This window comes from Centroberyx affinis, unplaced genomic scaffold (assembly GCF_046629955.1).
Source record: "Centroberyx affinis isolate AG114_WGS23_722 - 3 ecotype Tasmania unplaced genomic scaffold, CSIRO-AGI_Caff_v1 ptg000735l_1, whole genome shotgun sequence".
Taxonomy (NCBI): Eukaryota; Metazoa; Chordata; class Actinopteri; order Beryciformes; family Berycidae; genus Centroberyx; species Centroberyx affinis.
Window position 1 is genome coordinate 87964 of NW_027279349.1, and position 16443 is coordinate 104406.

Consider the following 16443-nt stretch of genomic DNA (forward strand, 5'->3'; position numbering starts at 1 on the left):
GTAAACAAGTTTTTAGGAACTTGAGAACTGAACCAAATACGAACAATACACAATGAATCACCCACATCCACACAAATCAGGCATTTGAGGACTGGATAATGTAAGTTGAACCAACTTAATATGCATTTTGTAGGAGCCACTGAAGTAATCTGTTGTTGGGTGAGAGAGTGAACAAACTGAGAATCTTCTGATGTGGCACAACTGCCATCGGTATGTCCTTGTAATAGACAACTATGAAGACTACAGTAAACTGTAATGGTAACATTGGCACTCTTGATTATTTGTACACGTACACAATAACCTTGTTGGCTTTTGTTATCCTTTTAGCTTATTATTTTAGCACTTGGTATTTGTATTTAGAGAATTGTTACCTTGAAAATGCAATTTTTTGTTTCATCCATGCTGCGCCAAATGTCAGATGCAGCTTCTCAAATGTCTGTCATCAGTGGGGAATCTTTGGGGGTTTTGATGTATAACTATCATGAATGACATTTAATGTGGAGGGTGATACTGTTGAAGAGAGGATCCTCACAGTAGAAATCTACACTCGGCATCCATATGAAGTCTGTAAGGCATGTTTTCCTAAACTGTGTTGGGACCCCAAAAAAAGGGTTGTGGGCTTTGCTGGTAGGTCGCCATATGACAATAGCAGTATGTTGTTACGAGCCTTGGATCCAGGACAAGAGAATAAACTTCTGATTCGGGTCCCGGGCTAAAACGCTACAGGGCTTAACTCCCAACTGGCAGTGCTCCTCATCCCCCAAGCCTTTTGGCCCGCATCGATAATATCTCATGGAAAGCCAGGAAAATCAAGAACTTTTCTGAAGACGTTCTGTTTCCTAAGATTTACTAAAACAACCAGCAGCACATCACCTCACGTATCATGTAGACTGCATAGCATTAAAGATGTACAAATCTACCGAGGTTTTCTGATTAATGCTGGAGCCTGTGGTGTGTTTTCATTTTGAGGTTTGAACACGTTGAGAATACAAAAGACCTAATGTTTTAAAAAGGGTTCTAAGTGTTAGTAGCTGATACTTTACAGAAATTTGTATACATTGTAATAATGTCAAATATCTAGCTGTACCCCATTCTGAATCCAATTATTAACAGATTGCAAATCATATTGGTTCTTTTTTTTTTTTTTTTTCTCAAAGCAATATGCTGTTTATTGGATGGTTGGTTTTGAGGTCCAACTTGGTTGTCTATCCTATTAGGTGCAGTCTATGCCAAAGGGGGTGATCTTCATCAAAGTCTTTGTTAGTTCTGTATTTTTTTTTTTTAGCGTCTTGTATCTTTTGTTCATTCCATAACATCAACTTTTAAAAGCTGTAGTTGTGTTTTGTAGTGCGCACATAAACTGATGATCAATACCATTCATTAATTCATCTGACTTCCCTTGTGGACAACCAAATTAACTTTTTTTTTTCTTTCCTCCAACTATTCTTTAGTCTTCTGGAAAAGGGAGACTCAATCATTTCACCATTATTGTCAAAAACACCCTGTTAAAAATTGTGAACTGTAAACTTTGGATATGGGGATTTTTATATTTAAAAAAATAAAATACATTTGACCTTGTACATGGATGCACTTGTGTTAGCTGTTTTCAACATTGTGTTGTGATGCATATAAACAGGAAGAGAATGTAAAGATTTTGGGCACTAGCCTGGCGAGGGTTTAATCATTACACCTTGTCCATCATGCTCTCTGGCTAGTGAGTCCAGTTTTATACTAGCCCAGTTCCAACAATACTGGCCACTAAAACCTCCATCGCTAAATTCTACACAGGCAATAAATCCATCAAGGAGTTATAAACATACTGCTGTAGAGAGGAATATATATTTTTACAGCAGCAACTGTTCTTCTCTTTAAAGAAATGTTCAGTCTCAGCTCAGGTGGTGAATCTCAAACTTTCTCAACAAAATATCAAAATTCCCAGGTACATCAAATTATTCTTCGGTTGGCAATGTCAAACAAGAAGACCAGCAAAAGACTAGCTGCTGTACTTGGCCCAAACTGAATTAGACAGGGTTCCCACTCCTGGAAAAGTCATGGAGTTATAAAATGGTATTTTCCAGGCCTGGGGAAGTTATGAAAAATTATGAGTTTTGGAAAAGTCATGAAATCTCATTTGTGAAGTTGGTGATTTTTTTTCTTAATTACTGTCAAATGTCACAGAAAGCAGTGGCTGGCTCTGAAACAGTCTAGACCTGGTGGGGAAAAATACTGTTGGTTGCAGACTGTTTTTTGTTGACAGAATTCAAATAATATGATCCTTGGTTTTAAATGAAAAACAAAGTAATGTTTAAAGTTAGTGCAGTTGACGTTTACTTTTTAAATTCAATCTCAATTCTCTTGGCCATGGACATTTGAAAAATCCAAAAATAGACATAGGAAGGAAGTACCTTGAATGCAAAAAGTGGTTCAAGGACAAAGCTTGCCTGAAGAGCATTGCTGTGGAGAAGTCATGGAAACATTTTGGATTTTCATCAGTGAAAAGGTGTGGGAACCCTGACTAGATAGAAAATGCTTAGACCTAAACTAAACTGAATTCTAATGAAGTTTAAGTAAATGTGATCATTTTGTTTGACCTTCATATTAATATGTGAGCAAACTGAAGGTGCATCGCTGTGCCTTGCCACAGTGATTGAGATCCAGTCTTCCTAATGTACACTCCTGTACATTAGATCTGTCTGCTTCCTCAAATAAATGTCCACATAAAAAAGGCATCACTGAATATGACTAAGACGCCAATTGAAATGCTAGTTAATATTCTTACGTTGTTCTCTTGAGACAAACGCCGTCCGTGCAAACTTCCCAGACACGTCGAGCGTCTTCAGAAAGAACTCTTTGCACACTCTAATCCGTCTTCCCTCTAAAGACAAGAAATACTCTAAACTGTTGTGCCTCCTCGAATCTCTGTCCGTCGTCTGTCTCTTTTTGTCTCTTTTCAAAACATGGTCGGTGATGAAGCTTTTCTGCTTGCCCGAGTCTCCCATTCCCCAAAAGTGTGCGAAGATCTTTTCCCTCTCAGACTCGGGGATGTTCGCGCTGCACTTGAAGCGACAGGAAAGGCAGTTTTTCTCCTTCAGTCTTCTTCCTGGCACCAAGACGTTTTTAGAATTGACGTAGCTCTGGCCCAAACTCCTCAGTCTTTTGCGCTTATTCGATTTCCAGTTGTCGGCGTTGCTCGCTCTCTTCTCTCCCGTTTGGATGCTGGTGTCTCCCGCGCCGCTCTCCTCAGTGAACGGCTCTCGGAGAGGAGCTGTGGTTTGGTCGAGGACTTCGCTACATTCCCTGCAGCTGTATGGTCTCTCCCTCTCGTCCGTACGCTGCTTGATCTCTTTGCCGCACGTACCGCAAAGGTAGATTTCCACCTCCGTGCACAGAGGCACCGTCTGTATCATAAAACTTGACTGGGCTCCTGCACTCTCTTGAAAATAGACACTCCTGCTGTTCTCTTCATTTTCAGCTATAGAACAGAATGGAGAGAAGGCCTGACGGTCACTGGCTGCTTCTGACACTCCACTGCCGTCTCCGTCAGACTCCCTCTGGTCACTTGATGCTCTGTAGTCCATGGTTTGGGTATGATGAAGAAGTGACATTTTAGGTGGATGACATTCACTTTTCACACAGGCAGAAGCTGGTACTGTAGGAGGCACCGAACACTTTATGCCTTCAGCCGCCTCCTGTGTCTGAAGCTGCTTGTAGCTCACATTTGGTTGACAGGTAGGATCTGGACGCACAGTCAAGAAGAGAACATGTTAACCAGCTACAATCTTGATCGAAGATTCAAAACAAACAGGTAGCAGGGTTGGGGTCAATTCATATGAACTTCAATTGAACTGGAATTTCAAAAAACCTACAGAAAACAGAATTGGTATTTCAGGAAGTTCAAGTTCAGTGCAATTCTGTGAAATTCCATGTTTTTTGTTTTTTTTCTTACCACATATCTGAGATTACACATAGTGTTATATATTATCAATACCGAATATCCCATACTGTTAAAGGTTCCTTTCAGGTGCATAAAGTGTAATCGCAATACATACATTATGACTGAATGTATTTGATTTGTTTAACTGTCTTTTGTGTTTGATTTATGTTTAGCAAGTCAATACAACCGGTCTTAGAAGTGGAATTTCATGGAATTCAATTCTGTTTCTTGTCATTCCAATTCAATTCCAATTCTGCTTCCTTAGTGCTGGTGGGCAATTGGAATTTACCATGCATTCTCAATTCAATTCATGAATGGCCCCAACCCTGACAGGTAGACATGCACCTTCACTATTTTTCGTGACCTTGGTATTATAAGGTTCTATCTGACCTTTTTGTCAAAACTGAGTTAGTCACATGAACCTATTCTATGAGTGCCTGTTGACATATGTGTGGTGTAATTTTTTTGAAAATAATGATTTTTGAGTCTGTAATTTCTAAAACAAAAGGACCCATCTCCATTTAACTCAATGGATGCTGAAAACTTTGAAGCTCAATATCTCAGAACTATCCTGAAGGCAGATAGAACCTTATAATTCTAAGCCCACGTAGTTTCAATTATTTTTTAATTGCCTTATGACTACCCAATGTATCTATCATATCAACTGAATGACTTAACTTAAACCAGTCATTAAGCTAGTTAGGAACACAGTAGCTATAATATTCACCAACCTGCACCATGTAACCTCTCCTTCAGTATGCTGTCGAGCACTTTCCGCTGGTGGTCGAGCTCCTGTTTGGAGCGGGTCGCCTCTTCCTCATATTCTGCGATAGTTCTTTCAAAGACTCCACATATCTCCTCTGCAGCAGCAACGAGCCGCCTGCTGACAAACTCTCTCAGCATCTCTATTTTAGACATTTTCGCAACTTAGCTAGCTTGTAGCTCGGTAGCTAAACTACAATGGCTGACCAAGTGGCTGACGCTAAATTGAGAGTGCGAAGAACGAAGAGCTCTCAGTCTGCCCTTATTTCCGGGTACCACATACGTCCAGAGTCTGCGGCCTACTATTTTCAGATGTCTTCCGTTTTAAATATGTAAAATTCACTTGAACCGAATTTAAAGTATCGTTAACATGCAGATACACAACTCACGTTTTTGTGATGTGTAGTTTTTGAGGAAAAACAACGTTGTTTCAGGTATGTATGCTTATGTCGTCTATGCCGGCAAAATTGCAGGAGAGCACTTGCTGCCTCTAAATACACCATCTTTGGCTACGTTGTATACGTCACTAGAAAGACGCCGGACTGGTTTTGAGGTTACACCGAAATGTTAGGAATTTGTGTGAATGACGTTAATCTTTTGACTTTGTGTATATACTGCTCCGTTCATTTTTTTGTTTTGTTTTACTATTAACAGACTTTAAAAGACATGGGACCACGCATAGGGAAGGCGAAGGCACTGACACTTGCCTCCAAAGATGAATACCTGACTAAATTTCACGTCGCACAAGTACAACGCACGTAAGGAAACCATGTATGACAAGCGAGCGGCAAATTCAAAATGCCAGCGGAGTGTCTTCGAATATGGAGTCGTTTGCAGTGCGAAACAAACTCAAACGGAGCAAAACATGTAAGGTCAGAGCTTGCCCAAGCAAAGACCGCGCACTAACTGATGTAATAGTCTTACCAGAGTCAAGCTGCTCTGATTTTTCAGCCCTGCTGGTGGTGGAAGAAGACACAGAAGAGGACACAGATGGTTCAGATGCTGCTGCATTCATCACCACTCGAAAAGATCAACCACTGTGGGAGGAGAGGAGTTGTTACACACCAGACATCAAAATTGCTCCCATTTTCTTGCGTACAACCCAGCACAGCAGGGGTAAAGGAGCACTTGGTCAGTCCTTAAAGAAGCAGACACTGCTGCAAAAATCAGTCACCACTCCTCAGAGCAATGGTTTGCAATTGGGGGAAAGTCAGCAGCGGTTACCACCACTCACATGTTCAGTTTCTCACCTGGCGGAGAGAAAGGAGTCCGTTCTGTCCAGCTGGAGAGGCCAGTTGTCTGCCTCAGCTCGACTCAGCTGCCTGCAGGAAATCAGAGCGTCTCACCCAGCATTTCCAGTCAGAAGAGTGTTCTGCACTCTGCAGAAGAAAGGTGGTGGAAGCCTAGAAGAGTCTGAATCATCAGGTGAGACGGAGCATCCCTACTCATTCATTCTAATGAGAGTCACTTGACACTGGATCACTGCTGTGCTGCAGGTTCAGGTCTATATTCACTCACACATATTCACACATACAGCAGGGTCCAGGTTATGATACCACATTTCACCTTCAGCATCCAATGAACTTGTGTTTCCATTGCCATTAAAGAACTAACGAACTAGAAAGCAACTAAACACCAAACCCAAATCTGTGTAAAGCCTGACATCTAATGGTAAAAAGCATGCTACTGAAACTGCTATCTGCTATTGGCTGATCTTTGGTAGCATAATTTCAGTAGCAGTAGTTTTTTAGATGTAACTTTACACAGATTTGGATTTGGGGTTTAGTTACTCTTTAATGTCTCTCTTTCTTTTCCAAAGCAGAGAAACCATCATGTCTGAGCTCCCTACAACTCCCACATAACCACCAAGAAAAAAGGAAACGAGGAAGTGAAATAGACAGCTCTGACAAGGTATCCAAGCGTCAGAGGTCTAACCTTGCTGCTGCGGAGGTGAAGACCAGTTATTCAGGTGATTGTCATCTGTCAGCACAAGGTGTGCAGGGAAATACGGCTCCCCCGGCTAAGAGGCAGCCCAGAGGAAGCAGGCTGAGCCGCACTCACAGACTGAAGCAGCAAAGGGAGAGCGACCATGAGCTGAAATCTAAACCGACAAGTCGTACAGAATCAGACAGCCAGTCACTCCTATCCTCCCACAGTGTCCAGAGAGGTGAGGATTCTGTTGTTTTATTCCTATCACAGGTTTTTATGTCCTTTTTAATAACAGGAAATTAACAATGTGCCTTTCTTTGGTCTAGATTCCAGTATTGAGGATGAGCTCTGGACAGAAAAGTACAGCCCCCAGCATTCAAGTGAGGTCATTGGCAATGCTGCTTCAGTGAATAAACTCCACAGGTGATTTTGTATGAATAGCTTTCTCACCTCTTCACTGATATCATTGGGCTTATCTATGAGCTTAGCTGCTAGTTTGTTGATTTTATTTGTCTTTGGAATGCAGTTGGTTAAAGAAATGGAAACTGCGAGCCGACTGTGATGAGAGAAGAAAAGAGGAGGAAAGGAAACATGAAGAAAACAGCAACAGTATGGACTAATTTGTCTCCTTTTCCCATACTAACTGCTAAGGGGGTCAACATTTTATCAAAGTTTCTTATGAGCCATGACCAAAAATGTGCCGCACGGCTGTCTCTTCAGGGTAACCACATGACAAGAGTTTTTATTTTAATGAGCCTTAGGGCCCGGGGTTTGCAGTGTGTGGGTCTGGAGTTGAAAAAGTTTCAAAAGCCCCGCTAATTGACTGTCGTCCCATGCAGACTCATGGGACTGCGGGGACTTCCAGGGTGAGGCCGGGTCGGAGGAGGAGAGAGAGGAGCCGCCGCTTAACACCATGCTGATCACAGGACCCACAGGAGCTGGCAAGACCGCCTCGGTGTACGCCTGCGCTCAGGAGCTGGGCTTCAAGGTTGGGGTTTTGATTGTCAATACCGAGATCTTCTTAATTGAAGCTGATATTTTGTGCCTATATTCAATATCTTTAAGTTGACTATTTTCATGCCAAAAAGTTCATTGTTTCCCCCAGAATGTTATTCTTGTCAGGGTGGAAAAGCCTCTTCAGCAGCATTTAGACCAGTGATTCTCAACCTTTTTCATATCAACGACTCTAATTTAGTCCACATTAGAGCCACAGACTCCCATTTGATGAGATTTTTCACTCTCAAACCCAAATCTGAGAATATTTTTATTGTTAGATATGATTTTGTCCAGAATCCCATGACTATCTATTTTGTAGGCAGAGAGATAACAGTGAAACTATGATCAAAATAGTCCTTCTTCTACATTTTCTAACTGTGTTAACTTCTTGTTATTGAAATAATGAAGGTTATCAATTTGCTGGGGACCCCCTGGAACCCCCTCAAGGACCCCTGCTGGTCCCCGGACCCCACGTCGAGAACCACTGATTTGGACCATGGGACACTAAAACTCTCTATTGAAAACCATAATTCAGTATTATATTAATTATTATATTAATTAATCAGTCAAGGATGCAGTCAATAACTAATTATAAAATGAAAACCATTTAAAGCTGTACACTATGTAGCATATAGCTGTTGGGTGAGCAGTATGTCTCCACATGCAGTATAAAGTGATTCACTCATCAGCCTGTGTTGGCGTCAGTGTGTTCACCACTGACAGTATGACTAAGCGCGTTTCGTCAAGTAAATTAGCAGATGTGCCCTATGGCTACATGCTGTTGTTTGTCATATGATTCACAGACACATGATGTAACCATAGACTGTAAAAAATAACATGTCAGATGTTTTTTCTGCCCTAACACAACATGTTTTTGTTTTTTTAATAATGGGTTCTGTTATAGTGCAAATACCTAATACGTACTGGGAAGGAATTGCAGTATTTTAGATAGCCACCCTGCAGCACTGTTTTACTGCTATCTCCGTACTATCTCCATAAGATCCCATTTAGATTCTGACCTGTGAGATACATTTGCTCTAGCCTAGTCAGAAATACACTATTCACTGACTAGCAGGTTAGTTGCATTTCCATCTCTGCTCTTATATAATAAAAGGATAAATTCTGATCTTCAGATGACTCTTTAGCCTCAAAGGTAATTTGGTTCTGTGTCAGTATTAACAAACACCAGCAATTAGCCACAGCTAGTTCTAAATGAATGCAAGTCATAGGGTCAACTGTGACATTTATGTAATTTTTCATCAGAATTAGCAGTCTAATATTTGCTGATGTTTGTGTGGCTACTACCGGAGGACCAAATCATGCATTTTCCAGTTTCACCGGGTTCTTAGACTACTCTCAGGCCAAAGAACCATCTGAACATCACACCAAAATGACAGGAATAATCCTTTAAGTCCTGTTTTCCTTCCTCCTCAAACCCTGCATCCACTCTGAAAGGTGTTTGAGGTGAACTGCTCCTCCCAGCGCAGCGGCCGCCACCTCCTGTCCCAGCTGAAGGAGGCTACCCAGTCCCACCTAGTGGAGACGTCGGGGAAAGACCCCCTCAAACCGGCTTACTTCAACAACTACAACACCAGCAGCTGCTCACCCAAACCTGCCACTTTATCTGGTAAGTGAGGCTTCATTGAAATTCACATAATCATACAAGTTCTCTTCTAGTTTTGTGTTGACAAGGTTTTACGAGAAGGCTGAATGAGAAATCTTTGAATTTACAAGGTTAGACAGTACGGGAGGCTTCTTTAATGTTCCGTGTAATATGAACATATATTGGAAGGAACTGTATTATTTCAACCTTTCCTTCAACAGGAAAAACTGCGTCTCCCGTAAATGTCATATCCACCTCAAAAAAGAGACCAAGGCAGAAACTTGGCCACAAAGGAAAGCCTAATCCAGCCACAGTTACTTTGGCCAGCTTCTTCAAGATGAAGGCCAAAGCAGACAACTTACTCTCCGGTGGCCTGTCATCATCCGAGAAGCCAGACAGCGAGAAATTATCCAACCCGTCGTCACCAGGCTGCGGTGGAACAGTGTCACAGAGCAAGAAGACGGCCACATCGCTCATCCTGTTTGAGGAGGTGAACCATTTGGCAGCTGCATACTGTAAGCTGTGTTTTACTGGCTGTTAAGGGGCGGTAACGTCCATCAACCATGTCAGGTGTGGGTTGATCTATTTGTCATTTCCCGCAGGTTGATGTCATATTTGATGATGATGTTGGATTCCTCGCAGCCATCAAGACGTTCATGGCGACCACCAAAAGACCCGTCATTCTGACCACCAATGGTAAACACACACACAGAATGTAACTTAGAATAGACGAGAATGATTTTAAGACGAGGTTTGATGCAAAATTGTCTTCCTTAGATCCCTCCTTCAGAGAGAGATTTGACGGCAACTTGGTAGAAATCATTTTCAAAACGCCTTCAGCGGTAAGTCAAGCCACTGTCCATGTTTCCTGTAGGTTTGTACCATGAGTCTAATTGAAACCTGTACGCTCCAGTGCTTATTGGCTCCCCACACAGGCAAGAAGATCTCATCCGAGTGCAGAAATTGTTTCCCAAACTTCTCTGTTCCCAGGTGAACGTCCGTAGTTACCTGCAGCTGGTGTGTCTGGCTGAGGATGTGAGGCTGGAGCTGGATGATGTCACCAGTCTCCTCAGGCTGTCCCGAGGAGACGTGAGATGCTGCCTGCTCCAGCTCCAGCTCTGGGCGCACAGTGGTGGGAGGCGGGCATCTCAGAGGGGAGTCCTGCCTAAGGAACCCAGTAGTGTACATTGTAAGTCGCTCTAAATAAGTATCAGTTAAAAAGAACTAAATGTGAAGAAAACTCCCATCATAGGATTTAGCTGCGATATTCTTGACACTACCAGAACAGATTTGCATGAATTTGTTCATTTGATTTTATTTCTAGGGTCAAATGTTACTGAAGGGGAAGACAGTTCAGATTCCTACATTCCCTGCACTGCCAGCATGCTGGGTCTCCACACTGTGACCCAACACAATCTACTGAACCTTCTGAAGGCAAGTAGTGACATTAACATCATCACCTACTGTATATGAACTTCACCTTTTACCCTTATTTTTCCAATGTCTTCTGTCTTTGATTCTTCAGTGTGAGTCCTGGACTGAACCGGACATGAACAAGCTTGTGAACTTCCTTTCTGAGAGCTGGAGAAGAGCTGTACCTCTGCTGTACTGCAACCTGGAGCTCCTTCTTCCTCTGCCCATCAAGGCCCAGGGAACCCCGTCCCTCTGCCCAGATGAGGTGACTTGCTCTGGGCTGCAGAGTGAGCCGGCACCCCCTGACATCCATCCTCGCATCCACCAACCGGATGGGGATGTCAATGTAAAGGCAGCAGCAACCAACAGCATCTCGGTCAGGAACTTCTCCAGGCTTAGCAGAAGGAAATATGCTACCTCCAATTTGACGCTCAAACCACACAGAACCTCATTATCATTGAAGGGGACGAATTTGAGAGCTCCAAGTTCAAATAACAAGACTGAACCAAACGCAGCCAACCTGGCAACCCGCTGTTTGGATGCCTTAACCGACTTCATGGACCTCATGTCGTACCTCGACGCCACGACGCCAGCTGCAGAGCCACTCGTGTCGGAGCGGTTTGTCTGGACGGGAGCAGAGATCAAGGACGGCTTGTTGGATGAGACGAGAGAAGGGGAAGACGGGAGTTGCGGCCAAGAGAGGCTGCAGGAGATTCAGGCGGCTGCCGAGGGCCTCGGCTTTCACAGGTGCTGGTGGAGGGTGTCTGAGGTGTGGACCGAAGCCCAGAGACGCAGACAGGAACTGGGGGAACAGAGGTGGGGGAGGCTGATGGAGAGACTCACACTTCCCGTCTCATCCCAGAGACAGAGACTCAGCTGTAGTTTCGACCCTCTGTGTGTGCCAGAGTGAGTGTATTCTCTATCTCAACTTTGAAGTACTGATTGAGATTGTTGACTGTTTGTTTGGCGTTTCAGTCTGTTACATGATTGGTGTGGGCATTGTGTCTTGATATAGCAGCCTAATAAGATGCCCAACATTTCAGTTATCTAATCTGGACTGATACCCTAGGCCTTCAAAACTGGATGCAGCATATTCACAACATGATTACGATTTTCTGGTGCACTCTAGTGGCTAAGCAGACTAAGTAAGATTTCCCCTTGATATACAGGGTACCCACATGCACTTGAACATAAAATTCAAAGACTTTTTCAATGACTTTCAAGGCCTTGTTTGGTGAGATTCAAGGACTTACTTGACTTTGGGGTAAGACATGACATTGGTCAAAATTAGACACCGTAGAGGCCTTGTCTTTTACTCATGATCTTGTCAATTCAAGAAATCAAGGTGCAATCATTCATTTTAAACCCGAGCACTGCTGCTCTCAACACAAATCTCCATCAGTGGGATTTGAAGTGTTGGTCCTTGGATGCAAAGAGGCTCAGAGCTGAGGCATGTCAATGATTGTGGGTGCTATATTTGATTTGTTTTTAAATCAAGTACTTTCAGTGCCTTCAATTCATTTTCAAAAACATTTTTGTTTTATCCACAAACTTTCAAGGATTTTGTAGGCCCATGGGAACCCTGGATATATTAATTTGGCACTGTAACTACCTAATGAAGCAGAAATGTCATAAAACAACCTTTTTGAAAGCCTTGTGTTTTCTAATGGGGCATCACTATATATAACATCCCCACATGTCCCTCCAGTGTGGCCCAGCGGAGGTTTGAGCTGAGCAGAACGGTCCTCAGTAGCCGGTCCTTCAGCCTGCTGGGGAACAGACAGGCTGTCAGTGTTGACTACATGCCGGTCCTCCGCTTCATCTGCCGCTCTGATAGGGCACAGCAGCAGGGAAAGGAGCCAATCAGGTGGGCCGGAGAAGATAAAACAGATTCGACTTGAGGAAGTTGACTGTCTTCACTTCAAATAGTGAATAATTGAGAATGATTCAACTAATTCAAATGATTTATCACTCTGTTTTTGTGTACCAGGTTTCTGAACTACTTGAGCAGCGTTCACCTGGGCCTCTCCAAGTCAACTCTTCAACTCCTGGCAGAAGATTTCTCATAGAGAGCAGTATGGACAAGATGGTAGAAACCTAACGATACTCATTACCTTACCTCAGTTACACTTCTCATTGACTGATCAATATTTATTTTACAGTGCATCAAATACTGTCAATTGCATCAGAAAGAACTGACTACTTATATCACATGAATTCAGAATCGATACAGTTAAGATGTGAAATCCTATTTTATTTATGTATAAATGCGACCATGAAGAGTAAATAAAAAAAACTTTATTTTCGTACATTTTCTTGATTCCTGTGTGAAATTATAAGAGGTATTTCTGGGTTAGAGGTATGCAAAATAACTCACTTGTTCAGGAACAGACATGGATTGCTGGTGAAACCAGCTTGATTTTTTTTAAATCATTCTTGTAAAAGACCGAGTTGTTGCATAATCCATAGACCTTCTCTACACACAGCAGCACCAGGAGTGGAAATCCTCACTAGACAGACAGAAGAGAGCAGCCAGCTATTACTTTGAGGCTATTGTCCAGGTTCCGTCTCTGAATGACAGCAGAAATAAAAAACAGTATAGCAAGCCTTCGGCTCAGTAGCCCCATAGAACAGTGGGCGTGTTTTCTGTCGCAAACCTACAAGAATATTCATCACTTTAAATGCACAATCAACCATCACCGAGCCTCAAAAAGACAAGTTGGTTGTTTTTTTTTGCCCGTTCCCCACAGTGTCACTAGAATCCATGACTTGTTCGCCACTGCCTTCCAACAAAATATTTGGTGCATTCACTCTGGTAGTGAGGGAGAGGTGTGGTGAAAATCTGCTTAAACAAAAAGGGTTCAAACGTCACCCCTGCTTGTCCATTAAAATCAATCCACCTGCCGACTATCTGGAATCACTGAGCAGCTCGAAGAAGGCCACGGCCTGAAGCAGCGCGTCGCACAGTTCCTCCCCTCCTTCTCCTCGGCCCATCTGGAAGGAGTTCCTGTACTTCACCAGCAGCTCTTGGGGGAAGTTTAGCCGGGGAAGCTTCTGCGTCACCGACTCAGTCATCATCTGCCGCACCGCCTGCGCCCCGCTGGTCCGTGACTCGCCCACCATCAGTCCGAAGTGGCGTCCCACGGCGATACGCATCATGTTCAGGACCCTGCAGAGGAAGGAGGGAATTTTATTTTGTGTCTGTTCAGGGATTAATATACAAAATAAGATTCCTCTATCAAGCAGGATGCAGAAAAAATGAAGTCCAAACATTTGGTATGCAGGTTGAATGTTTTGGCCCAGTAGTTTGGTGCCTTTTAATGTTGAAATCATACTCAAATGTTGATATGAAACACTTATTTTTTTCTTTTTTCACCTGGGAGGGATGTTGGACTCCGGCTGGGAGTTCCTGGGCTCCAGCAGAGCAAACAGCATGGCCTCCACTGCCCGCATGTGAGCCATGACAGGGAACAGAGTGGTATTCTGGACCGAGATGGAGGACTTCTCCACTATGTAGAAGTCAGTTGAGGGAAGGAGTGACACGACTGACGAGACCTGTCGGCGGAACAAAATCAAAAAACACATTACAAACTATTAAAGCAATTGAATATGGGCTAAAATGACATGCCATGATGCCTGTCCAAACGATAGAGATGCAGATGTTGCCACCATACAATGGTTTCAGAGGAGAAACCAGGAGAAAGCAAAGGCTTGTAAAATAAAGTTTATCTACAAAAGCTCAGGATCAGTGTCTAACTTAATAATAATAATAAATGAGGTCTAAATATTTTTTATACTCACGTCATTCAAGTAAGCAGAAGCCTGATATGTTCCCCTAAAGAAATTAGGACATTCCAGCTGTTGCCAATCCAGTACTGTCATGCCACGGTCCACATGTGCCCAGGCGATTTTATTAGTCCCACACACTATTGACACTATGGAACTGGCTTCCTGAGTAAACAAAGAATCATGACAAATGGTCTTGGTGCATATCCAGACTGAAATGAGATTAGAGCAAGATGTAACATTGAATCTATAGTGGTAAGGTGATGGTAAATTCAGTCAAGATGTGAACTTACCTCTCACATATTGACATTGGTACTGTACTTAAGGATATTCCACTGATTTAGATTTAGATTCATACCCTAACCTGAACACTAGTCTAATACTAGTGCTAGTCTAGTCTAGTGCTATTTTCTAATTTGTCTGTGGGGAATTTGTGCTCTCCCCCTCCACACGGAGGTCAAAGGTCAGGGTCAGCTACAAAACAGCACCTCTGGAGCTGGTAGGGATTCAATGTCTTGCTCAAGGATACTTCAGCAGGGCTAATGTTTGCTACACAGGCACTTGAAGCTGCAACCTCCGGTCAAAGAACAGTCTCTCCAACCACTAGCCCATCCCACTCTAATTCAAATCCTAGCCTATAATAAGCATTTTCATATGTAAGGATTAGGTAAGTGTCTTTAAAAGTGGGTATTTTGCAATTGGGCTGCAACTGTGTGTAAGGACAGAACACACACACACACACACACACACATACATACATAGACAGAGCTAGGTCCAATAGGTTTTCCTTCATCTCACCTCCAGCCAGGATCTGTCCACCTCTGGCCTGATGAACTTGGCCAGCTGAATCTTCACCTTCTTCTCTTTCTTAGACGGATTGAGAATGGAGTTGAACACTATGACCGCGCTTTTGTGTTTCAGAAGCGGCACATTCACCACGCTCTCCAGAGTTTTAAACGGTCCATTTTTGGTCCTGTACTCCACAATGTTGACGGACTTGCGGCCTCGCAGGAGCTTGACGCCCGCGAGCTCCGACTCCGTGGCGTTGTTGAGCAGCTGGAGGATGGCGACTCGTTGCTCCGAGGTGTAGCAGGCGTCCAGGGAGCGGGTGTCCTCCTTACACGGGACAGAAGAGGAGAGGGTGGCGTTCAGGGTCTCAAAGCCCGCCACGGGCACGCGACTCCTCCAGCAGCACGTGCACTGGAGATACCGGAGCTCCAGCTCGGGGAGGCAGCCGTGGTGAGGACGACGGAACAAGCCAGACCGACCCGCATACTGTCCTGCAGAAGAAATACAAGGGGGAACGAACTCGTTTGAGTTTGGTTGGAATAAACCCTTCAAAAGCTCGGTCATCCATGGCACATGACTGGAAAGCACTCATGAACGTGTGTCATGCAGATTTATGTCAGCCTAGAAAGGTGAATAAACTCTGTAAAGCACATAAAAAGGTGGGTAAACTGAGTTCAGGTGGGTTTACCCTCCACTATATTTCTGCACATGAGATTATGAAAATAATGAATTAATGGTTAGCATTCACAGCAAGCTAAGTTAGATGTCCCAGCCGTAGGTCGCAAATTCATGTCCTGCAAATAGCAGGTAAGAAACAAAACATGTTCAGCACAATACCTCTCTGAGCGACCGATGACACAAACCGCCTGGCGACCCACATCGTCATTTACGAAAGGGATTAAAAAATTGCTTTACACCATCATGCAGATTTGCCCTTTAGTTGTTGTCCGACACTTTTCAACCGACCGACGTTGTACGGAGACTCCTGTGCCATTGGTTCCGGACTGATTTCTCTGTAGTGGGGCTTTGCTCCTTGTCTGTAATTTCCAAAATTTTAATTAAAACAAAAATAGGTTCACTTGTACTCGAAGTTAAATAATACTTCATTTCTGAATCTGTTCTTTTATCGGTTTATATGTGTTTGTAGCTGTGTAAAACCAATGCTTATTTTCTCAAAGACTATTGACCCATGAGTATAGGCTAATGTGAATGAACTTTTTTGTTGTTCTTG

The 16443-nt window shown here is 43.2% G+C and overlaps 3 protein-coding genes across 3 annotated transcripts; 1 reads left to right on the plus strand and 2 right to left on the minus strand.

Moving 5' to 3' along the window:
• Positions 1-2762: 2762 nt before the first annotated feature.
• Positions 2763-4890, minus strand: LOC139644427 (uncharacterized). The gene is made up of 2 exons (XM_071519778.1): positions 4666-4890; positions 2763-3736 (listed from the first exon to the last, which is right to left on the minus strand). The coding sequence occupies exons 1-2, from the start codon at positions 4850-4852 to the stop codon at positions 2763-2765; spliced, it is 1161 nt and encodes a 386-aa protein (XP_071375879.1). The 5' UTR covers positions 4853-4890.
• Positions 4891-5517: 627 nt separating this feature from the next.
• On the plus strand, positions 5518-12760 carry atad5b (ATPase family AAA domain containing 5b). The gene is made up of 14 exons (XM_071519781.1): positions 5518-6121; positions 6519-6863; positions 6952-7048; positions 7152-7234; positions 7465-7613; positions 9077-9248; positions 9446-9714; positions 9827-9920; positions 10002-10066; positions 10215-10413; positions 10549-10658; positions 10750-11543; positions 12346-12504; positions 12628-12760. The coding sequence occupies exons 1-14, from the start codon at positions 5518-5520 to the stop codon at positions 12704-12706; spliced, it is 3219 nt and encodes a 1072-aa protein (XP_071375882.1). The 3' UTR covers positions 12707-12760.
• On the minus strand, positions 12518-16175 carry tefm (transcription elongation factor, mitochondrial). The gene is made up of 5 exons (XM_071519779.1): positions 16050-16175; positions 15222-15703; positions 14439-14588; positions 14014-14192; positions 12518-13806 (listed from the first exon to the last, which is right to left on the minus strand). Exons 1-5 carry the CDS (start codon positions 16096-16098, stop codon positions 13545-13547), a joined length of 1122 nt encoding a protein of 373 aa, XP_071375880.1. The 5' UTR covers positions 16099-16175; the 3' UTR covers positions 12518-13544.
• Positions 16176-16443: the final 268 nt, after the last annotated feature.

Coding starts and splice junctions, on each gene's coding strand:
- atad5b (XM_071519781.1), top strand. CDS start 5,518: ATGGAGTCGTTTGCAGTGCGAAACAAACTCAAACGGAGCAAAACATGT. Junction 7,235..7,464: donor ACATGAAGAAAACAGCAACA/GTATGGACTAAT, acceptor CGTCCCATGCAG/ACTCATGGGACTGCGGGGAC. Junction 11,544..12,345: donor GACCCTCTGTGTGTGCCAGA/GTGAGTGTATTC, acceptor ATGTCCCTCCAG/TGTGGCCCAGCGGAGGTTTG.
- LOC139644427 (XM_071519778.1), bottom strand. CDS start 4,852: ATGTCTAAAATAGAGATGCTGAGAGAGTTTGTCAGCAGGCGGCTCGTT. Junction 3,737..4,665: donor GGAGAGGTTACATGGTGCAG/GTTGGTGAATAT, acceptor CTGTGCGTCCAG/ATCCTACCTGTCAACCAAAT.
- tefm (XM_071519779.1), bottom strand. CDS start 16,098: ATGACGATGTGGGTCGCCAGGCGGTTTGTGTCATCGGTCGCTCAGAGA. Junction 14,193..14,438: donor CTTCTGCTTACTTGAATGAC/GTGAGTATAAAA, acceptor TTCCGCCGACAG/GTCTCGTCAGTCGTGTCACT. Junction 13,807..14,013: donor GAGTCCAACATCCCTCCCAG/GTGAAAAAAGAA, acceptor CTTCCTCTGCAG/GGTCCTGAACATGATGCGTA.